The sequence below is a fragment of the Panthera uncia genome (assembly GCF_023721935.1).
Source record: "Panthera uncia isolate 11264 chromosome B2 unlocalized genomic scaffold, Puncia_PCG_1.0 HiC_scaffold_24, whole genome shotgun sequence".
NCBI lineage: Eukaryota > Metazoa > Chordata > Mammalia > Carnivora > Felidae > Panthera > Panthera uncia.
The window spans coordinates 6,113,847-6,137,781 of record NW_026057580.1 but is presented as its reverse complement, the minus strand read 5'-3'; the positions used below and the strand labels follow the sequence as shown (position 1 = coordinate 6,137,781).

Genomic DNA, 23,935 nt, shown 5'->3' with positions numbered 1-23,935 from the left:
CCTCCTCAAAGTCAATTTCTTTATTTTTTTTCTTTTTTTTAAAATTTTTATTTATTTATTTATTTATTATCGAACTCACGGACCGTGAGATCGTGACCTGAGCTGAAGTCGGAGGCTTAACTGACTGAGCCACCCAGGCGCCCCTCTTTATTTTTTTCTTATGTTTATTTATTATTGAGAGAGAGTGAGAGACAGAGCATAAGCAGAGGAGGCGCAGACAGAGAGGGAGACACAGAATCCAAAGCAGGTTCCAGGCTCCGAGCTGTCAGTACAGAGCCCAAGGCGGGGCTCAAACTCACAAACTGTAAGATCATGACCTGAGCTGAAGTCTGACGCTTAACCAACTAAGCTACCCAGGCACCTCTCTCAAAGTCAATTTCTAAGCACAGGTATCCCCCACTACCCGAAAGTAGAGCGTTCTTATGAAATAAAGATAAGAAGAAGAAATCTCCAGTAATTATATGGAAAAAAATGTTGAGCATTCCCAGGCCCAAGAAAATAACCTCTCTTAAGCCTCTCTGACACCTTAAGGATACATCTTGCTAATAAATACATGACATAAATGGAGATAAAGCCAGATGCTCTTAGACACAGTTCGAAGCTATGGCAGCCTGATGCTGAGACGCTGAGTGTGGTTCCGGGGGAAGAAACTTGTGCTGAGTGTACACACTGCCTCTATAACAGTTTGCTGCAAAACAAATGCTGAACGCGATTTCTGTTTTTTGCCTTTTTAAAAATAAAAACAAAATTCCTCTTCGGAGTTCTTTCCATTGGTGAAAACAGGTACTAATACAGGTTTTTTTGTAAAAGCAGAGTAGTATCACTCAGACTTTCAAAAACCAAGGGATACTTGTATCTGATCTCGACCCCCAAGCCTGAACATCTAATTTTCAGCATCTTAGGGCCTACCTGCATTTACAATAAAGAACAAGAGGGAATAACCCAAATTGCTATTTAAAGTGCTTCAGAGACTCAGAGCAAGAAGAGAAACATTCTGAAATTGCTCTTTTCAACCTTGTTTTTATGTTGCTATCATGTTATTAAAATTCAGAGTGGTTGATGGGAATGCAAGCTGGTGCAGCCACTCTGGAAGTATGGAGGTTCCTCAAAAAACTATTTTAGTATATGTGCTGCCGAAACGATCACAATTCCTCAAAAAACTAAAAACAGAACTACCCTACGACCCAGCAATTGCACTACTAGGCATTTATCCAAGGGATACGGGTGTGCTGTTTCGAAGGGACACATGCACCCCAATGTTTATAGCAGCACTATCAGCAATAGCCCAAGTATGGAAAGAGCCCAAATGTCCATCGATGGATGAATGGATAAAGAAGATGTGGTATACACACACACACACACACACACACACACACACACACACACACAAAATGGAGTATTACTCGGCAATCAAAAAGAATGAAATCTTGCCATTTGCAACTACATGGATGGAACTGGAGGGTATTATGCTAAGTGAAATTAGTCAAGTCAGAGAAAGACACAAATCATATGACTTCACTCATATGAAGCCTTCAAGAGAAAAACAGATGAACATAAGGGAAGGGAAACAAAAATAATATAAAAACAGGGAGGGGGACAAATAGAAGAGACTCATAAATATGGAGAACAAACTGAGGGTTGCTGGAGGGGTGGTGGGAGGGGGGATGGGCTAAATGGGTAAGGGGCATTAAGGAATCTACTCCTGAAATCATTGTTTCACTATATGCTAACTAATTTGGATGTAAATTTAAAAAAATAAAAAATTAAATTAAAAAAAATTCAGAGTGCTTGGGGCACCTGCCTGGCTCAGTCTGTACATACAGCAAGCAACCCTTGATCTCAGGGTTGTGAGTTCAAGCCCCACTTTGGGCATAGAGCTAACATTAAAACAAAACAACACGGGGTGCCTGGGTGGCGCAGTCGGTTAAGCGTCCGACTTCAGCCAGGTCACGATCTCGCGGTCCGTGAGTTCGAGCCCCGCGTCAGGCTCTGGGCTGATGGCTCGGAGCCTGGAGCCTGTTTCCGATTCTGTGTCTCCCTCTCTCTCTGCCCCTCCCCTGCTCATGCTCTGTCTCTCTCTGTCCCAAAAATAAAAAAAATAAAAAAAACAAAAAAAAAAAACGTTAAAACAAAACAACACAACACAAAACAAAAGAACAAAGAGTGGCTAAGGAAGGACTGAGTTAGTAGTTTCCCATAATTTCTTCAGCCAGGTGTGTATGTGTATGTGTGTATTTGGCAACCCTTTAAAAATAAGAATTTATGAGGACACTTACTTACTGTACCATTAAAAAACTGCACTAAGGACACATCAGGTAGAAAACCAAATGCCCTCTTAAGAAAAGAAGAAAAGAGGCACTTGGGTGGTTCAGTCAGTTAAGCAACCAACTCCTGATTTTGGCTCAGGTCATGATCTCACAGTTTATGGGATCGAACCCTGCATGGGGCTGCATGCTGGCCCCATTTCTTCCTCTCTCTCTGTCTCTCGTCCTCATGCATGCACACATGTGCATGCCCTCTCTCTCAAATTAAACTTTTTAAAAACTACAAAAATAAAAGTAAAATAAAATAGCAACTCGATTGTTACCAATGATTATGGATAAAAGGAGAAAATACTGAAACTATTTTGTCACTATAACATGGTTTTATTTTATTTTATTTTAGTTATTTTTAATTAAAAAAATGTTTATTTATCGCTAGGTAACATATAGTGCAATATTGGTTTCAGGAGTAGGATTCAGTGATTCATCACTTACATACAATACCCAGTACTCATCACAAACATGGCTTTATTTTCATTCAAACTGCACAATGTTGAGGAAAGTAGTATATTTTGATATATAAACAACTTATGGTTGACATTAAGGAGGACAACTTTATCTCATTGGGTGTTCCTTTTAAAGATAATATTTATTTGGGGCGCCTGGGTGGCTCAGCCAGTTAAGCGTCTGACTTCGGCTTAGGTCATGATATCCCGGGTCTGTGAGCTTGAGCCCCACATCGGACTCTGTGCTGACAGCTCAGAGCCTGGAGCCTGCTGTGGATTCTGTGTCTCCCTCTCTCTCTGTCCCTCCCCTGTTCACACTCTGTCTGACTCTCTCTCTCTCTCTCTCTCAAAAATAAATAAACATTAAAAAAAAGTATTTTTAAAAAAGATAATATTAGTTTGGATGGAACATGTGCATATGACATTAATAGTCAACCATACTTCAATAAAAAAATTGTTTTAAATAAAAAAATAACAAATACTAAGAGTACCTCAAATTTCTCTAGTGCTTTCGATTATATACTCTTGCATATATTTTGATTACGTTTTCTTCCTCATAACAACCTCAAGGAAAACATGTTATCATTGTTACAAATTAGGAAACACGGGGCGCCTGGGTGGCGCAGTCGGTTAAGCGTCCGACTTCAGCCAGGTCACGATCTCGCGGTCCGTGAGTTCGAGCCCCGCGTCAGGCTCTGGGCTGATGGCTCGGAGCCTGGAGCCTGTTTCCGATTCTGTGTCTCCCTCTCTCTCTGCCCCTCCCCCGTTCATGCTCTGTCTCTCTCTGTCCCAAAAATAAATAAACAAACGTTGAAAAAAAAGAAAAAAAAAAAAAAAAACAAATTAGGAAACACAAGCTTGTGTGTGACTTCCTCAGCCAGTAAGTGTTGGAAGAGCCTTAACCTGAGGTCATCTGGCTCTTTTTCCAATGTCTTTTTCACCACATCACACTGCCTTAGGAATCGGATACCACTTCATGTGTTTGTACTTCCTTTTTCAGGGAGTTTGTACTGTCACAAGCACGGTGATGTACTTCCAAGTGGGCATTACTACTCCGAATAAACAAGAACACTCTGTTTGGGCTCCTGGTTAACAAGCAGAAGAAACCTTCCTGAATTGCCCTACTTCCCATCATTTATCTTACTGTTTATCTGTTTTTCATGATAACGTTTCCTAAAGAGTGAAGGTAAGGGGCCAGGACACATACTTCAGTAAACAGACTCTGCCTTATCTCAGTTACTGAAATTTTGAGGGAAAGAGCAGGTATGGTTTGAGCAAGGTAAAAGAATCTCTTGGTTTTCTGTGGTGGGTCAGTGGGTAACTGGAGTCTATTTTGCAAGCCTAAAGTTTACTGGTTCAAACCCTAGTTTGAAGAATATATATTTAAGGGCCTATTTGTTTTCTTTTTCAGATGCAGTTCATTTAAAACTCTTACAAAGTTGGGGCGTCTGGGTGGCTCAGTCGGTTGAGCGTCTGACTTCAGCTCAGGTCACGATCTCACGGTCCGTGAGTTCAAGCCCCGCGTCAGGCTCTGGGCTGATGGCTCAGAGCCTGGAGCCTGCTTCGGATTCTGTGTCTCCCTCTCTCTCTGCCCCTCCCCCGTTCATGCTCTGTCTCTCTCTGTCTCAAAAATAAATAAATGTAAAAAAAAAAAAATTAAAAAAAAAAAACTCTTACAAAGTTAAAAAAAAAATTCTCAGCATTCTCAGTATTGGGTTCAAGTGAGACTTCTGTGTTCATAAACAGAGACAATGTGTGCTATCAGAGCTGGTGCATGGGATTTGGAAGGTCAGAGTCTATAAACTGTAACACAAGTAATGAGAGATAAACATATTATCAGTTTACACCCAGCGTCTGTCTGCCGTAGCCCCAGGCTAACGTATTTCTACATTTTCTGACTCTCCTATTCTGGCTCCCCATAGGACTTCTATTTACAGAGGTTTATTTGATTCTTGAGTCTCAAGCTAAGCATTCTATGCCCTTTTAAAAAGTTCAAGAATTCTGAGATGAATTGTCCTTACATGTGAGAGAGCGAGGGAGGGAGCTCTTGCCCCTATCAAAATCTCCATGGGAAATGTTATAGATTACTCTCCTGACCATTATAGGAATCTAACCATTAAGTTTCAGGAAACTGTTCCTTATCTTTCATCATTCCATTTACCTTTTCTCTAACACTCAAAATATACTCTACTACCTACTTATCCCTTACCTTCTAAAAAAAGACAGTAACTCAAAACTGTATTACAATATAGACTGTCTTCCCAAGGATTTGGGTTTTTTTTTTTTTTTTTACGCATTTTTCTTCTTTAAATAATTTAGCCTTAATAGTGTTCCAGGAAACCAAATGGATACATTGGAAAATAGCTAGGTATGGAGAAAATACATTTCAGCTCTTGGGTAGGACTGACCTGTCTCTCCAACCTTTTTTTCCTTTTAATCTTTTTATCATAAAATAAAACACAGAGGGGCGCCTGGGTGGCTCAGTCCATTAAATGTCCAATTCTGGATCTCAGCTCAGGTCATGATCTCATGTTTTGTGAGATCAAGCCCCACCCTGGTCTCTGCGATGAGCGTGGAGCCTACTTGGGATTTTCTCACAATCTCTATGCCCCTCCCCCCTCAAAATAAATACATTAAAATAGAATAAAATAAAATAAGATAAAATAAAATAAAATAAAATAAAATAAAATAAAATAAAACAAAACACAGAATCAGAAGATACTATAAAGGAAATATTTACCTTAAGAAATTATTCTAAGGCAAACACCATCCCCAGGTGAAGAAACTTTGCTACCTACCCTTAGAAGCTCCTTCCAAGTGTCCCTTCTCAGTCATTTGCTACCACCAGCACCTTGTAAGTAACCATTATCCTAACTTTTATAGCATCACTTTCATTTCCTTTTTTCTTTAATGATTTTTCCACCCAAATGTTCACTCCTAGACAGTATAGTCTCTCCCTTAACACACAAAACACAGTTAAAATTTTTTTTTGATATATCTTTTAAGTCATTTTTTTTTTAACTTTATAATATTGAAGAACGGAGGCTCTTTGACTTGTAGTTTCCCATAGTGAGGACTTTGCAGATTGCATGATCATGATACAGTTCAACATATTCCTGAGTTTCCTACAAACTGGCAGCTGGATCTCAAGTCTATATCAGATTCAGGTTTGATCTCTTTAGCAGCATTTTAAGTGGTGGTGTGGTCTTTCCTCAGGAGGTACATAATGTCTAATTCTCTTTTTACGATCCTAGCTGTTAAGGCCTAATGCCTATATTAATTCACAGGGAGTTACGAAACTGGGATATTCTATCATGTCTCTTTTACTTAATAGTGGAATACTCTTACCTAGATTCACTTTCCCTTATCTCTAACTTGGTTACCCAAATAACCAAATTTAACTTTTTAAAGTTGAAAGCCTGCTATCATCGGCTACATAATTCTCCTGAGATCCTACCTTTGAGTTGTGGCTACATGTTTTGTTGAATTTGTAGATGAGACATTGTAAGTGAGACTAAAAGGCTTACCGAAGTTGTATGTAAAGCAGATATATACTAATAAAGATCCAGTAGCAAATTCCAGCCACTAAAAACTTAAAATTCACGATTCTTTGGTTGATTATGTTTTCAAGATCCACTCTTTGTTTCCTTTGTGACTTTCATGAAGAGATTGTTAACAAAGGTGAACTGATAGAAGTGAAGGAAAAAGGATTCTTGTGAATATATTTTGGGTTAACTGCAGGGTTCCGGCCCCTCTCCAGAAAGTCAGAAATTAAATAGCTATTTACATCTACATTTGAGCACAATTTTGGACTTACAAATGAAAGTGATTAGTCTTTTAAAAAGTCTCCTTTTTTTTTTGTACGTCCGCAGTGATCTAGAAATCATACAACCTAGCCCTCTCTGTCTTCTGTGCACTGGGAGCAGCTCTCCTGCCGCAGCCCCTCATCCCCTGAAAATGTATACCTGTGCAAAGTTCGTCTCCTCCCCCTTCTTGGTCAGGAGCACCTCTCAGCTGTTGAGCCGATCACTGTCTGCAGTGGCACTAAAACCACCAGAGACACTGACAGATGAGAGCCTCAGCAGCTGGGCAGCCCCACGTCCCCTGACCTCACTTATTCCTAGCCGCGATTTCCAAACCAGCGCTGCTTCAAGGGACATCGACACAGCAGCCAAGTTCATTGGGGCTGGGGCTGCCACAGTTGGGGTGGCTGGTTCTGGGGCTGGAATTGGGACTGTGTTTGGGAGCCTCATCATTGGTTATGCCAGGAACCCCTCTCTGAAGCAGCAGCTCTTCTCCTACGCCATTCTGGGCTTTGCCCTCTCGGAGGCCATGGGGCTATTTTGCCTGATGGTGGCCTTTCTCATCCTCTTCGCCATGTGAAGGAGCCGTCTCCACCTCCCATAGGTCTTTTTCCCGTGTCACGTCTGCCCTGTATGTTCCTTTTCCTATACCTCCCCAGGCAGCTTGGGGAAAGTGGTTGGCTCAGGGTTTGACAGAGGGAAGACAAATAAATACTGTATTAATAAGAAAAAAAAAAAAAGAAAGAAATCATACAACCTAACTCATTTAGTTTTTAAAAATGCAAATATAATTACTTTGAGAGTTCAAAAATCTTGGGATTTTTGCATTGTTTTTACATTTACTACATATGATGTACTATGTAAAAAGGATAATTAGTTTCTTATACAATAACTGATAATAGTTATTGCTTTGAAAATATTTTCATTCTGAGATACAATCAACCTTAAATGGTTCGGTGTTGACAGCTGAAGGCATTTAAGGTGCTTCCTAGAGGCACTGAGGAGTTCAACTGGAGGCAATTATCAGAACTGCCATATGCTCAGTGGATGCTGAGCAAGAATTTGGGGGGCAAATGATCTAGATTCTCAGCCCACCAGCACCACTTCATAGTTTAATGACCTTAGATTCTTGTTTATGTCTTGTTTTCCTCATTTGTAATCTGAGTAGTAAAATCCATCTCCCAGAGTTGTTCAGAATTTTAAGCAATGTAAAATAGTGGAAAAGGTGCTTTGTAAAATTTACTGGTAGTAGATATCATATTTAAGGAGACTCATCACAGTTGATCAGATAAACTGTATCGCCTTCTGAACTAGCCATTATGGAAATGGAAAATTCCAGGTCTGCCAATGTGACATTAGAAAGGGTTTTCAGCTTCAGATATGAATACTTCTGAGAGATTCATGTTTGGAGATACATTAACTTATAAATAAATGATAAAAATCAGCATGAACCAGTGCTTTCTGTGAATATACATTTCTCATTTTTCATCTCCTTGGTGTCTACCCCAAAAAAGTGCTAGATCTGATATTCTATTCATTATATGAAATTATAGGCAAAAAGAGAACAATTTAGTCTTAACTATTAATTAAAAGATACAGTCATTAGCCTGTAATGACTTGTCTGACTTTTGTGCCAGATTTTTGTATATTACAAGTCTGCAGAGAAAGTTTTCCAGAAAGGAGGCATAACATTGTACTTTATAGAAATGGAAATAACGGCATTAGTTTGAACAATCCTCTATGTTACTTTGGTTGTAAAGTTTGGATCCTAAGATTGTCTAAGACCTCTAAGATCCAATTATAATGAAAAATGTATAGCTTCAGTTTTCAAAATTAAAGTTATTGACCCTGACAATGCAATTTTGCTATACAAGTATCCAGCAACCATTTGCAACCTATTGGAATGAGAATCAAAACAGTTTCCTCATATTCCTTCCACTTCAATTCTAATCCTAATCTTTAGCCCCAAATTAGTTTCCAGAGACTTTTGTAACAAAAAAAGTTGACTCAGAATTTAAGAAATCATGCTATTAACGTATATGGTTTTCAACAATTTTAAAATAAAGCAGTTTGCATAATCAATATAACTTTATAACTTTTAAAAACACAAAAGCCACTAGAAATGAGGACAATAGGGGCACCTTGGTGACTCAGTTGGTTGAGCATCGGACTCTTGGTTTCTGGAGGGGTCGTGATCCCAAGGTGGTGGGGCTCTACACTGAACATGGAGCCTGCTTGGGATTCTCTCTCCTCCTCTGGCCCTCTCCCCTGCTCTCTCTCCCTCTCTCTCTCTCTCTCTAAAAAAAAAAAAAAAAAATTAAAGTCAAGACAATAAGGATTGATGCTATTTCTTTCCTTTATGTTTTCAGCACTCGTTTTATAGGACACGGACCATACATTGTTTTTCGGGTGTTGAAATATTTCACTAGCACAACCAGTTTTCCAATAATCCGCTTCGGTTGATTTAATGTTTATTTATTTTTGAGAGAGACAGAGTGTAAGCGGGGGAGGGCAGAGAGAGAGGGAGACACAGAATCTGAAGCAGGCTCCAGGCTTCACCCCCCACCCCCCTTCCTTTGGCCAGAACGTATATCCAGAATAGTTTTTAAGCAAAACGTGTTTAAGGACCTCGGTTACTCTTGCTACGTACCCCCTTCCCCCAAACGGTTGGAGAGATCGGGGCTCCGCAATTCTCTTTAAGTATTGCTGTCCTGGGGCTTTGCGAAGATTATTTAACAACCCAGGTAACTAGTAACTTTCCGTTGTATACCTTTAATAATTGAGAGGGGGCATCCGCAGCTCAGAAATCGAATCCACCCCAGCTGCGCTGGAGTGAGAGCGTCCTCCCACGGACGGGGGTGGGGGGGGCGTGTCGGGAAAGAAAGAGGACACCTCTCCGCGGCCGCCCCGGCGGCGGGCCGGGAGCCCGGCCTTCCCGGCGTGCCCCGCGCGCCGTGGGGACTCTTAATGTGAAGCGCCGGGTGACTCAGCCGCGTGGCCGCGCCGGCCAGGGTGGGGGGCGCGCGCCGCTGCGGCACGGCCGGTCCCCGCGGCGGCTCCTCGAGGCGCGGTGTGCGCGCGCCTCCCGGGCGGGTTCGGGCCCCGAGCGCGAGAGCGCGGCGGGAGCGTCAGGTAAGTGGCGGCGCGGGCACCCGGTAGGGCGAGTGTGGCGGCGGGCAGGGCCCGGACTCTGCCTCTGTGGCGGGGGGAGGGGGGCATCTCCTCGGGCCGCCGAGTCGGACCCCAGTTGAAAGGCCGCGGGGGACTGAAATCCCCGCGACGAAAAATGTCCGCAAGCGGGTTTCGGGCGCCGGTTTTCGTGCCGAGGATAAAGTCTTACAGTCCGGGGAAGGGGGTGGCACCTTCTCAGGAAATCGCGAGCGCAGCCGTGGGGACAGCTGAAGTGTAACTTGACTGTTTTCTGCAGGCCTGTGGTGCTTTCGTCCCGCCGGCAGAGAAATGACGATAAAGCCCCGAGTGTTTCCTGATAACGCGTTTGCAGACGCGTTTTTGTTGGTTGGTGGGTTGGTTTCTGGCAGTGAGTCGAACTCTTTACAAATTAGGTAGTTGGTCGCACTTCTCATCAAACTCTGCCTGAAGCGGAGAGTGCGTTTTGCTCGCACTCCACCCCTGCTTCCGAGTCTTCTCTGCCGCTGGCTTTTCGTTAGTAGCTCTGAGTGCAGAAGCGCCGGGCAGAGCATCTGGGTGATCTTTTCTTTCAAGTGAAACCATGCTCTTTATAGCAGTGACTTCAGGTTTACAAGCCTCGTTCTGCACTACCAACAAACCTCTTCGATTTTGGACTGTGTGATTCTTAATTGAAAAGTTCCTGCGTTGAACCGGTTTGTTTTTAAACACGAAGCCAGTGAACATACAAAATGGGATAAACAAGGCCGTGGAGGAACTGGTTAACCAGTTGGTGAAAATGCATTTTCCAGGTCCTTCCATTGTGCCCCCGTTAGCTGTTGAGCAACTAGCTGCGGCTGCGTTAGTTAACCTGCGAGACGGAGGGTTGTTTTTTTTTAATGGTCCCCCAAAACAAAGTGGTGTAGTCGAACGTAAAGAATCCAGAGTCCAAAGAACCTCACCTCAATCCCTCCCACCCCCTCATCCCCCATTTCTGGGGCAGTGGTTCACTAGTGTAAGTTTGCTCATAAAAATGCCAGTACCACTCCAGAATTTGGGTTCTAGAGATCTGTGATGGGTCCCTGAAACTGCACTTTAAGCAGGCACCCCCTTCCTTGGTCTGTTATACCACACTTTAAGAAACACCACCTTGGGGCTGCCCTGAGAATTTTTAGAACTGCCCAACTCCCTTACCCCTTTGTTGATTTACTCTCCCTTCCCCTCCCACCAGTCCCAAGCCAAGAAGCCGGCTTCTCCAGAGGGAAACTTAAGAAAAGGTAGGGCTTTCTTGGACTCTGACACCAGGGTAGGAAATGACTTCCATACACGTTCTGATACTGCCTTGGTGGGTTAGAGATAGCCAGCGCCTATTAATCTGTGCTTTTTCCTTCTGGGGGCTGCTTCGAGTATCATCAGAATTTAAGCAACACCATTAGGCCACATCTTCTCATCCCAGTCTGACCATTAGAACCAGGGCAGCCAGTGCCGTGTAATTCCTGTGGCCTTGAGTCCTCAGAGTTCATGGTACCTAGCAGCACGGGTAGCATTTATGAGGGCTTTCAGGTCAGCTGACCTCTCATTCAGTCATCAGATACCCGGGTAATGCCTGTTTTGTGCAAAGCCCTGGAGGAGGCCACTTGAGCAACAACATTGCAAAGATGGCACACGGTTGCACTGCTTCCTTGAGACGAAAATGAGGACTGAGTAACCTGTGCTGCTGAAAGCTTCTTCTGTTTCTTAGATCCTCCTGAGATAGATACGAAGGGGTGAGGTTAGAGTTAGGTGGTTTGACATTTTTCTGGTTTTGGTGTCTCTTTTTTGGTCTCCTCTCATTAATCTCTTTCTGTTGGCTTACAGAATGTCAGTGTCTTTCCTTCTGTAGCCCTGGGCTTCCTGATTACCGTGCCTTCCCTCTGCCCCTGAATCTGACCATGCCTGTCCCTACTTGGCTAACTGGAGTAAAAAGTTTAGGGAAGTTGTTGGAATGCTGAATGACCTCTTGCGGGAAGACCCAGAATCATGGAAATCAGAGGCTTTGAGATCTAAGGAAACCTATTACAAACTTACATAGTGGAGTCCTCATCTTTCAGGTAAAGAATCTGAGCGATGAGGTGGCAGAGGAAAGGACTCCTGGCTCCTAGCTGTGTGTTCTTCTACTAAATCATCTCAAGACAAATGCTTCAAAAATGGAAAAGGTTGAGAGAAATTCAGTTATAAGTAGATGAAGAAAATGGAAAGACTTCCACATGACTACAAAAGTAGTGTTTTCTGGAAAAATGGAGATTAAACGAGAATGTGATCTAAACATACAAATCATGAAGAGTGGGAGTACTAAAATAAGGACTCTGAAGCTGGAAATAAGTAGTAAAAGTTCAAATAAAAGCAAAAAGTTACCTTGTACTCCCCAAAGACATTACAAACTTAGTATTTTTTTTAAAAATTCAGTTAAGGGGCGCCTGGGTGGCTCAGTTGGTTAAGCGGCCGACTTCGGCTCAGGTCATGATCTCGCGGTCCGTGAGTTCGAGCCCCGCGTTGGGCTCTGTGCTGACAGCTCAGAGCCCGGAGCCTGTTTCGGATTCTGTGTCTCCCTCTCTCTGACCCTCCCCCATTCATGCTCTGTCTCTGTCTCAAAAATAAATAAACGTTAAAAAAAAAAAAATTAAAAAATTCAGTTAAGCTTAAGATATTGGTGAATTTTTATTAAATAGTAGATGTTTGAGCAATGTCCAGAATGTTTTGAAGTTGTCACATAACTGTACTGTTGTCCTTATCGAAGTTACTAAGTATTCTGTGGGAGACAGAATATAAAACTGATATAATCTGGTTAAATATATTTTCATGAGGGAAATGAGGTTATTGGGGTAGTATATGCATTTCTGGAAGGTAGAAGGAAAGAGGTATGTATGCAAAAAGAGAACCTTTTGATATTTTTGCTTGCAGTCCCCAAATATTATTGGATTGTCCTTGTATATTCATGAAAGAATTAGAAGAGTCAGTGCTTAATAATTAGACATTATTATGTGCCAGACACTGTACTAAATGCTTTTACATCCGTTCTTGTATTATCTCCATTTTATAGTCAAGGAATCTAAGATACAAACAGCTTAAGTTTGCCCAGAGTCTGTTCAGACTTAAATCTGCCTGCCTCCAAAGGCATTAAGATTTATGCTCACTTCATTGGGTAGTAGTTAAGAATGTGGCAATTGAAGCCAGGCTTTCCTGAGTTCAAATCCTGGCGCCTTTATTTACTAACTTGGATAAAATACTCCTCAGTTTCTATGTCCCTGAAATAGAGATTGTCATAGGTACCTACCTCAGAGGGTTATTAGGGATGAATTAATTTATGGAAAGAGCTTAGAACTGTGCCTGACACATAGTAAATTCTCAGGAAATAAATGTTGGCTTTGGTTTTGTTTGTTTGTTTTTTAAATTTTGTTTCAAGGTATTCTTTAGATTCAGATTGTGCTTTCTATTCAGGCTTTATGATAAGTATAGACGTAAACTTTATCTCTGTTCTTACTAAAACCAGGGGAACCTTGCTAAAATTTTGGAAAATACTGGGTACAAATAGTGCAAAGATCTGTGACTGGGACCAGAGGGTTTGGTTTCTATTTGTTTCATAGAGAAGGTTGTAAGGATCAGATGAAGTAACAAATACAAATAAAATTTAAGTTGTATATGCTATGCAAATGAGAAATACTGTTATTAAAATTAGAGAGCAAAGTTGCAGTATATTACTGAGATTATTAAAAGAACATTTAACTTCCTTAAAACAGGTAGTGATCTATAGCTCTATATGAAGATCACAGTCTGTACCATAAAATCATCTAAGATTCCTTCCATGTGTTTGTTCTAAATCTCTTTTTTGGTGGTAGAGCATGAAATAGAATTTCTGCAGTTGTTTCTGTATATAAGTTTGCTAGGACTACCTAAAAAGTACCACAGACTAACTTAACCAACAGAAATTTTTTCCCTACAATTCTGGAGGCTGGAAGTCTGAGATCAAGATGTCTGCAGGATTGGTTTCTTCTGAGGCCTCCCTCCCTCCTTGGCTTATAAATGGTTGCTTCTTAGTGTGTCTCCTGTGGGCTTCCCTCTGTGTGTCTCTTCATGTCCTCTTCTTAAAAGTCATACTGAACTAATGACTTCACCCTAATGACTTCATTATCTTTAAAATCTTACTTTCCAAACACTCACATTCTGAGGATTTAGGAGTTGGGACTTCAACATCAGAATTTTGAGGGGAACACATTTTTTACTCATAACAGTCTGTTTAGAGAATTATATGCCAGGTAATCACAGTGCTCCATTGCCCTCATTGTTGAGCACCCAGTGCCCCGGGGCTGAAGCAACATCCTTTATCCTGTGCTTGCCTACCTATCCTACCTTCCACCCGTTACTTAGAACCATGCTTGCAGTTGAGTACCCTAAGAAACACATGCCTCTGCATGAAATCATTGCATTTGAATTTAAAGCAAATTATTGTCATCCTGTCAAATAATCTGCTTAAGAAACTATTCCACATATTTTAGCCTAATAAATTCCTTATTTGTTTCGTAAGCATATTTGTTCTTTCATCTAAATTGAAAAATTTCAAAATCTCTTATGTAGTAATATTTTCTTTCTCTTAAACTGTCTTAAGCTTTAAAAAAAAAAAGTTCTGGGGCGCCTGGGTGGCTCCGTCGGTTAAGCGTCTGACTTCAACTCAGGTCACGATCTCGCGGTCCGTGAGTTCGAGCCTTGCGTTGGGCTCTGGGCTGATGGCTCAGAGCCTGGAGCCTGCTTCTGATTCTGTGTCTCCCTCTCTCTCTGCCCCTCCCCCGTTCATGCTCTGTCTCAAAAATAAATAAACGTTAAAAAAAACATTTTCTTGAAGAGTTCCCTGTTTTTACAGAGAATGTTTTCCTTTTTTCCCATTTTAAAAGTAATAACACTTATCTTAGAGACTCAGGAGTATTCAATAAAATACAATTTAAAAACACATATGATGAGCCTACAATTAAGGGAGAATAATTAATATGTTCAGTCTTTTTTCCATGAATATATTTATTCTAACCTGCCTTTTTTAAACCTAATAAATCATACTGTTTACTGCTGTTTTAGTTATTAATCTAAAACATTTCTTATTAGTCTTTAATGTGGTAAATTAGATTTTTATATTAATTTTAGGATGTTAAGCCAACCTTATAATGTATTATCCCTTTTTATGTATCTGGATTTGATTTTTTTTAATAATGTTTAGGATTTTTGTGCTTATGTTTATAAGAGAAAATAACCTCAGAAAATGAATTGGAAAATATTCTTCCTTTTTCTATTCTCAGGAAGAGTTTGTAGAAGATTAATGTAGTTTCTTCCTTAAAGATGTGGAAGAATTTGCTAGTCAGGCCATTTGGTCCTAGAGTTTTCTTTATGGAAAGGTTCTAGTTATGGATTATGGTTCTCTGTGTGTATATGTGACAATAATATATGTCATCTATATATAAATACATACATATGTTAAGATAGTTATCATGGAGTTGGCCTATAGGATTGTGGCCGTCAGGAAGGGCAGGTTGGAATTCTGAACTGTTGAGGCTGCAATCCACAGTTGAATTTCTTCTTTCTCAGAGAACCTTAGTTCTGCTCTTACAGCCTTTCAATTGACTGGATCAGGCCCACTCAGATTATCTAGGATAATCTTCCTTAATTGAAGTGATTATAGACTTTAATCACATCTGCCACATACTTTCACAGTAATACCTAGATTAGTGTCTCATTGACCTAGGACTGTAGGCTAAGCAAGTTTACATATGAAACTGACCATCACAGCTTCTCTCCGGTCTAGTCTTGGCTCCCTTACTAGTTGTTTGATGCCTTCAAGCAGTTGTTTTTTCTGCTTTACCCATTTTTCTGAAGGGTGTATTATTCCAGGAGATAGGACTAAAACTAAGCATGGAAGACATGGTGGGTGTGGGGAGGAAAGCAGACTTTGGCTCAACCCAAGAAGAAGAAAAATGTTTCCCCAGGGATTGCTTTCCAGCTTTTGAGTGAGCAAACCAAGAGACTTTTTATTTTTGGATATTTTTAGTTAGGTTACACTGGACTGGTAGAAGTGTTTTTTAGTCCTAGGTGATTGGGATCCAGATTTTTTGAGATTCATGATTGGTAAAATTATGGGGGAAGAGCTTGGAAGCCCATTTAAAAAGAAATCTGGCCATCATTTTCTGTCACCATTCTTTCATAAAAGAAAAAGTATTTAATATCAAAAAGAATTACAGGTGTAACTTAGGTACAAAGGATAGTCCTTCTCAAGAAAACATAACACTAACATATACTGTAATCCTTCACATTTCAATATTTTTGAAATCCTGATGTATATTAAAATCACATATGTATCTAATATGCTAGTGTTTCTTTTTCCTAAAAAGCTATTAGCAGATTGATGATGTCTCGGTCAGTGTCAAGTGTCTTTGAACTGGAGTAATTTGTGTGTGTGTGTGCTGCACTGTTATAATTTCTGCTAAGTATTCAGTGAAAACTTTGACACTAATTGGTACTGGGCCTTGAACCATCTTCTCACACAATGATTTTGGATTGTCTCCAGAGTTTTCAACATGATCTATAGCTACAGTACTGATCCATGGGTCTGTCCCCAAGACCTTCATATACACACTTTCTTGCCATACACACACTTAGCTTTTTCCTGTAAAATGGCCGCCTCTGTTGACTAATACATCTTTAAATTTTTTAATTGCACTGGCTTGTACTGTTCTTTTCAAGACCTTATTGCTAATAGCATATTGCTTTGATATTTCCTGGAAGTTTGTATAAGTAATCTTTAACAGCTTGTGTATCTCTTCCTTTATAGGATTTTAGGTTTTTAGCAAGCAGAAGAGTGTCCTGGACATTAGGGAACTCACCCCAGAGATTCTATAATATGTTGACTGGCTTTTTCTTAGGAGTCATAGACTTTGCCTGATCTGTTATGTGCCATGGATTGTTCTTAGCATAAAGGTGTCACTAGCATGACCATAACTCGTTGAATCCAATCAAAAGATGGAAACACCGTGTGTAGAAATGACAGAATTTCATTTATCCAGTTTTTAGGTAATACAGAAGTCCTCTCCTAGCAACTTTTTAAACAGAAAAGGTGCTAGATATGCCCGTTATTGGCACAGAAAGGTTGTATGCCCAAGCCGTAGATCTTGGGCTTGGAATTATATTTCTAAACCTATACAGTTTATGTAGAAATCGTGAAGTAAATCAGCCCTATAAGGAGAGGTAACATAACATGATGGTAACAGTAGACTGTGAAGCCAGAAGCCTGGGTTTGAAGCCTGGCGCCACTATTTATTAGCTGTGTGACTGTGAGAACTTTCCTTAGCCTCTTTCTTCCTCAGTTTCCTCACCTATAAAATGAGGGTAATAATGGCACCTACTTCATAAAATTCTGTGACTATTAAATAACATTTATAAAGGACTTAGAACCATATGTGATACGAGATATGTGTGAATAAAGTTGATGGCCATCTGTACTTAAGATGTAGGGCTTGTAGTAATTTGACATATTGAACAGCCTCAGCTGATTAATTTGTGATCCTAATGTAAAATGTGTTCTTGGGTAATTAGGTTTTCGATTTAATTATTAATTTAAGGATGTAAGAAAACTTTGCTGTTTGAAAAGAGTGTTGAAATATTTAAGAACTTCTTGAGATACACTAGAATTCATCAGTTTCACTTTTTAGATTTACCAGTTTTTTCATTACTTGAAGATTTTCTTGGTAGGCAATCAAAGTGCTAGAACAAAAAAAGAAAATACGTTAAGATTGTAGATATAGTTTGAAATCTTTGATGGAAACACAAAACTTAGGATAGTGGTTATAGGGGATTCAACTGTATTGTCATATTTTGTATTTTAAACTGGGTGGTAAGTATAGATTTTTTTATTATATTGTTTAAATCTTTTTGTTTCCAGTATAGTAGTTTTTTTTAACTTGATAAATTTGTAACAGAAAGTAAGGGCAGTCTTAGTTACAAGTTGAACACAAGGTCTTAAGTCTTAATGTAAATCCAAGTAACTATAATATAGCCTCTTTGTGCATAAAACCTGTTCTTGGACGTAAGGTATATTGACAAAAAGGTACTGAGGGCAGTAAATTGGGGATGTCAAGTAGAAAAGACAGGAAAATCTGTCCGAGCAATTATGATCTTGTCACTCCTGTCGTTGTGCTTTTATCTGCCTGCCTGTTAGCCTGGCCTCAGCAGTTCATAGGGGAGAAGGAAAGAAAAGGGAAGGAATCAGCTCCAGCCTTTCCATGGAATTGGCATGTCCTCTTCTCTCCTGCATCTCTTCTCTCATTGTGGCTTTCTTCCAAGATAGAAGAAATGAGGAACAGAAGTGGTTCTGCCAATAGACGTCTTTGAATTTTATGTCTTCTCCAACTTGTGCGGTTTTTTGCCTTAAATTCTATTTTGTAGGCTATTAATACAGCTTCACCAGCTCTCTTTTGGGTATGTCTCTCTTTCTATCCTTTGCCCATTTTTCTGTTGGGTTAGTTTCATGCATTTTTATAACCCCTCATTGAATATTGTGATAACTCTGTGTAGTATGTTGCAAATACAATTTTTCAAATCTATTTTTTATAGGATCTCTTGCCATACAAAAGTTTTTAGTTTCTTGTTTTTGGGAGGGGGTTTGTAATCACATGTGTCTTTCTCTTCTTTTTTAGCTTTTGGGTTTTTGGTCCTGATTATAAAGGCCTCTCTACCCCAAGATTGTAAGTCTCCTAAAATATTCTTCAAAAAGAATATTGTTGTGCTTCAGTCTCTCATCCATGAAATGAAAGATTATACTAAATCATTTGTTCCCAAACATAGCTAGTCTACAGGATCACCTGAGGAGCTTATTAAAAATTCATTCTCAGATCCTACCCTACACTTACTGAATCAGAATCTCTGGGGAATGGGGCCCAAGAATATGTTTTTAACAGGTTCTTCTATGTAACTCTGATTATCAGTTAGACCTGAGAACCACTGGACAATATAATCACTTAGGTCTCTTATTCCAAAAATGCCACTTTTCTGTTTTGTATAACTCTCGTGTTTTGATTTTTCTCAACTAGATTGTAAGCTCTTTGTATGAAGGGAGGACTATGTCTTAAGTACTACCCTTCTTGACAATAACCTATTGAGATCCTGTTATTTCACACTTAGACAATTCCAATAGCCTCTTCTTTTAACTATTCCAGTCCATCTGTGGCTGTATTTATCTTGAAGCATTTATCTTCAAACATATTGAACATGAGCCTTCCATATGTAAAAACTTTGGCTACAAGACAAAATTCTATTTTACTTTATAATTCAAGGCCCCCATAAGTTGGCTCCATCGTGTTTTTCAACTTCCCCAGGGCCAGTATGTATAGTCGTCTAAGTTGTGCATTGTATAGCTTCTTAGATGCTGGTATACATGGGGTTCCCTGGAGTTGTATGATATGATGGTGAACCTGATTTCCCCACCCTTTCACATTAACCCTTCACTCTAGCCTGATTAGTCTCCCACCCACCCCATTTTATGTAGTAATAAAGCCTTGTTCACTTTTACTTTCCTGCCTGTTCTATGCCATCTGCACTATCTGGCCTGCCCTTTCCTCTTTTCTCTACCAAAGTTCTACATATTAACATCTGCAGAGTGGAGTATTACATAGTAATAAAAAGAATGAGGCTGGTTTCTAATCACTCCTTTGGAGTGAATTCCAGGATATATTGTTAAGTAAAAATAGCAAAGGACAGGATTGGATATGGTGTTCCATCTTTTGTATACGAAAAAGAGGAATTAAGAATTTATATGTATATACACATTTTATCCTAATTTCTTCAAAGAGAAACATGAAGGATAAACAGAAATTAATAAAACTGGTTATCTGTAGGGAATAGATGGGGAAAGATTGGAGGGAAAAGGGAAGGGAAAAACACTTCTCTCAGCATTCCTTCCTGGTAACACTGTAACTTAAACCATGTAAATGTTTTACATAGTAAGTGTAGAGAGAAATAAACCTATAGGACATACAGAGAAAAAAATAACTTGAACATATCATACTGATAATACATCAGGCAAGAATCATCAGTAGATTGCCAAAAGGACAAAAAGAACTGCCCCCCCCCCCCGTAGACTTAAAACTTAGTATGTTTATTGTGAGTAATAATATTGATATTATAATTTTGAAACTAGTTTATGAACCAAGAGTTTCATTGTAAGGGAAAAGATGCTAATACAAAGAAAAACTATAGTGTTGAATTTGAGTTGAAAGTATCAGTGTAAATTCTTGCTTGTTTAAAAAAAAGTCCCCAGCTTCATCTACTGAAATGGCCTAGAAGCAGTGACAACCCAGTAGCTGTGAGGACAGTTAGTGCTCAGATCCTGATTTATAAATGCCATTGCCCACTGAAAGGAACAAAGGCTCCTGGCAAAGTGGCTGATTCCAGGTCTGGGGCAGAGATGGTAAAAGGTGTGCTTGGAGAAATCTTATGCCAGAAGTAGCCTCAAAAGCACATAGAATTGTGTTAAAATGACAGACAATGGCTTGAAGAGAACCCCACTAGCCATATCTGGGACAGTTTAAACCAAAAATTGGGGACAATTTAAAAAAAAATCATGGTAATGGATTATTATAATACACTAGATTAAAACAAATCTTTGAGTTCATAATGATACTTAAAAGGGAGAAATAAAGGAAAAGTGTAGAAATAGTTGCACTTCATGGAAGGCTGCTATACAGTAGATGTAGGAGGAACAACACAGTTAGAGAGCCCTCATTTTGTAGTCCGAAATGTAATAACTGACTCAGGCAAGAATCATCAGTAGATTGCCAAAACCACTGGGTGAAAGGTTATTGGGAGAGTATTACATCTCTCTTTACAGCGGGGAGAGATCTATAGTCACCATTTAACCAAGTGGCCAAGCTTTTCCCCTATAGTAGGGTATGGTGGCATTATGTCTCTAATGTGATGGCATTTGGAAGGATACAGCTGCCATCTGTGTAGTATTCTTGTTGAGACACATAGGAGAAAATTTTTTACTTGTGTGGAAACAGATCCAGGATGTTGGAACTGACCTAGTCTCTTTTAAAATGTAAATTTCATTTTAAAAAAAAGATGGAGGGAGGGACTATACGAGATTAAAAAATTTGGGACAACTAGGGGCACATGGGTGGCTCAGTTGGTTAAGCTTCTGAGCGGCTTAGGTCATGATCTCACAGTCCATGGGTTTGAGCCCCGTGTTGGGCTCTGTGCTGACAGCTCAGAGCCTGGGGCCTGCTTAGGACTCATTCTCATATTCTCTCTCTCTCTCTCTCTCTCTCTCTCTCTCTCTCTCTCTTCCCCCCACTCGTACTCTGTCTCTCTCTCTCTCTCTCTCAAAAATAAAACATTTAAAAAAATGCAAGAAACAAGCCTTAATTATGGATCCCCAGAAAAGTCTATAAAAGAAAATATGAAACCAAATTAGTAAATTTGATTATGGATTATGTGTTGAGATTATGGAATTGTCCATTTTCTTAGATGTGAAAATGGTACTGTTGTGTTTTGTAGGGGAATGTTGTAATTCTTAGACTGTGCATACTGAAGTATTAGGGATGAAGTGTGATATCTGTAATTCTCAGGTGATTTGGAAAATCTGTGGAGGGGGAAGGAATGCAAAGTGCACCCAAATGAGGCAGGATGATCATTGGTAAATCTGAGGGGTATACACCTGTGTACTGATTGTAATGATTTTTCTATTTTCCTGAAGATTTGAAGTGTCCAAAAACTGGGGAGAAAATCTCTTCAGAGCCCTGTGTAGATTTTGTCTGATAAAGACTTCCTTTTCCCAAGCACACCAGCTAGAGGTGATTTTCTCATATGAATTTTTATGACTTTTATGTTTCTTTTATGATCCCCAAACCTAAATGCATATGAGAGCCGCCTAAGTTGACTTTTTAGAAAAAATTACGAACTGCTGGACCCCACAATGAGCCTATGTTAATATACTCTGGGAAGATAGGCCTGACAATCAAACCAAGGGTTAGAACCGCTTATTCTGTATGTATTAGTTAAATTTATTTATCTTTTTCACATATTCCCACCTAACCAGCATGGGAGCTTAGGATCAGCCCTGAAGGTGTTCCACAGTCCTTTGCCCCTTTTTGCTGGCACGGTGTTATGTGTGTTCCACACAGTAGATGTTTGGTAAATACATGCTGACTATATATGTTTGCTAATTTGTTGACAGTCTGAAGAGGTTACCAGAAACTTCTCTAAATTCTGAGAGATTAAAATAACCTAGCTGATAAAAGTGCTTAGTCAATTCAAAAGATTCATTTGAAAGCTGTCTAGGTTTTAGTTATAAAATTAGAGGTTTGGTTTACAAAAATAACATGTCTGTTATCGGTAAATATTTGAAATTAAGAGTTACCAGTGGAATCATAAATGAATTTCATTACCTCTGCAAACAGACATATTCAGAATCCAGTACTTAACAAAAAAATACAGATACACAGATAAATAAAGGGGTTGTTAGTATTGGAATTGAAATGAGGGATAATGTGGTAGCTAGGTAATAATGCAAAAAAGGAGAAACAAGCAGAGATTAAAACTTTTATGAGTATGATTTTTATAAGCTTGAAGCTAGGTTTGAATATATGAATAATAGTAACAGCTAACAATTTTTCAGTGTTTACCATATGCCACAGATCGTACTTGATCTGAAGTATTTGTGATCCCTAAAATAGCTCTTCCAAATAGATGGTATTATTAATTTACAGATGAGAAAATGGAATCTCAAGAAGTTAGTCATGTGCCCAGATTCACGTAGCTAATAAGTGGTGGAATCACAAACCAAACTATTTAGTCTAGCTTCAAAGCACTTGCTGGCAAATATGGGAGAGGCAAGATAGGGTATGGTTAAATATAGCTTCCCTTAATTTGAGACTTTGTGAAGAAATGGTATGGTAAATGGGAAAACATTTTATAGCATCAGTTCTTTGAAAAGAAATCTAAACAAGGGGCGCCTGGGTGGCTCAGTCAGTTGAGCGTCCGACTTCGGCTCAGGTCATGATCTCGCAATCTGTGAGTTCGAGCCCCATGTCAGGCTCTGTGCTGACAGCTCAGAGCCTGGAGCCTGCTTCAGATTCTGTGTCTCCCTCCCTCTTTGCCCCTCCCCTGCTCATGCTCTCTCTCTCTCTGTCAAAAATAAACATTAAAAAAAATTAAAAAAGAAATCTAAACAAGATAAAGCAGTTAGGGGAGAAGGGTTGATGTTTACTAGGGGTTAAACAGTTGCATAGGCTCATAGGGAGAGTATATAAGAAGGGCATGTACTGACCAGTATTCAAGAAGTACAGTATCATAAGTTCTTTTTCTGCACAGAAGCAGTCTTCTGGTGTAGCTGCAATATTAACCTAGACTGCATAATCTATCTTTAATCCATATAATGTATTTGTATGTGTTAAAATAGCTGAAGTAAACTTACATTTTACTTTTGAATTAAAAATTTGATTAAACATTGTCTCAACAATAAACAGCAAAATTAGTATTAATAGTTTCAGTTATCCATACATTTTTAATATTTCATTGGAATGAGTTATGGCAGTTATCTTTTTAGGTAAAGCAAGTTTTTACTTCCTATAAAAAAAGAACAAACAGGGGCACCTGGCTGGCTCAGTTGGTGGAGCATGCAACTCTTGATCTCAGGGTTGTGGGTTTGAGTCCCACGTTGGGTGTAGAGATTGCTTAAAAAATGAAATCTTTAGGGCACCTGGGTGGTTCAGTTGGCTAAGCATCTGACTCTTGATTTAGGCTCAGGTCATGATTTCATAGTTCGTGGGCTCGAGCCCCATTTCGGAATCTGCCCTGACAGTGCAGAACCTGCTTGGGATTCTCTCTCCCTCTCTGTCTGCCCCTCCCCTGCTTGCTCTTTCTCTCTCAAAAATAAATAAATAAACGTTTAAAAAATACTAAAATAAAATCTTTTAAAAAAAGGAACAAAGCTACATTCTGGGTAACAAACTAGTACAGAGAATCTGTGTACAACCTCTATCCATTAAATGTAATGTTCTAGGACTCTTATCACAGTAATTCTAAATTAATAAAATATATTACTCATTGAAGAAAAAACATAAATAGTTCAGACATAATTTTAAAAGTCAGAAGAAAACATTTCCCTGTTGACAACTTAGAAATATCATTTTAGAACTTCCAGATAAGTGACATAGAAAAATGATGGCAA

At 39.5% G+C, this 23,935-nt stretch overlaps 2 protein-coding genes across 3 annotated transcripts in view; both read left to right on the top strand.

Annotated features, from left to right (window-relative positions):
• The first annotated feature begins 6,707 nt into the window (after positions 1–6,707).
• LOC125938313 (ATP synthase F(0) complex subunit C2, mitochondrial) lies at positions 6,708–7,185 on the top strand. The gene has a single exon (XM_049653378.1). The coding sequence runs from the start codon at positions 6,725–6,727 to the stop codon at positions 7,148–7,150; it is 426 nt and encodes a 141-aa protein (XP_049509335.1). The 5' UTR covers positions 6,708–6,724; the 3' UTR covers positions 7,151–7,185.
• A 2,385-nt stretch (positions 7,186–9,570) lies between these two features.
• KCTD20 (potassium channel tetramerization domain containing 20) overlaps positions 9,571–23,935 on the top strand; it is a 36,241-nt gene continuing 21,876 nt past the window's right edge. For both annotated transcript variants that reach the window (XR_007462666.1, XM_049653375.1), the window contains exon 1: positions 9,571–9,702. The gene's annotated coding sequence lies outside the window, so the exon portion shown is untranslated. The remainder of the gene's footprint in view (positions 9,703–23,935) is intronic.

Bases quoted from the DNA above. Each gene is read 5' to 3' on its own strand.
- LOC125938313 (XM_049653378.1), top strand. From the start codon at position 6,725: ATGTATACCTGTGCAAAGTTCGTCTCCTCCCCCTTCTTGGTCAGGAGC.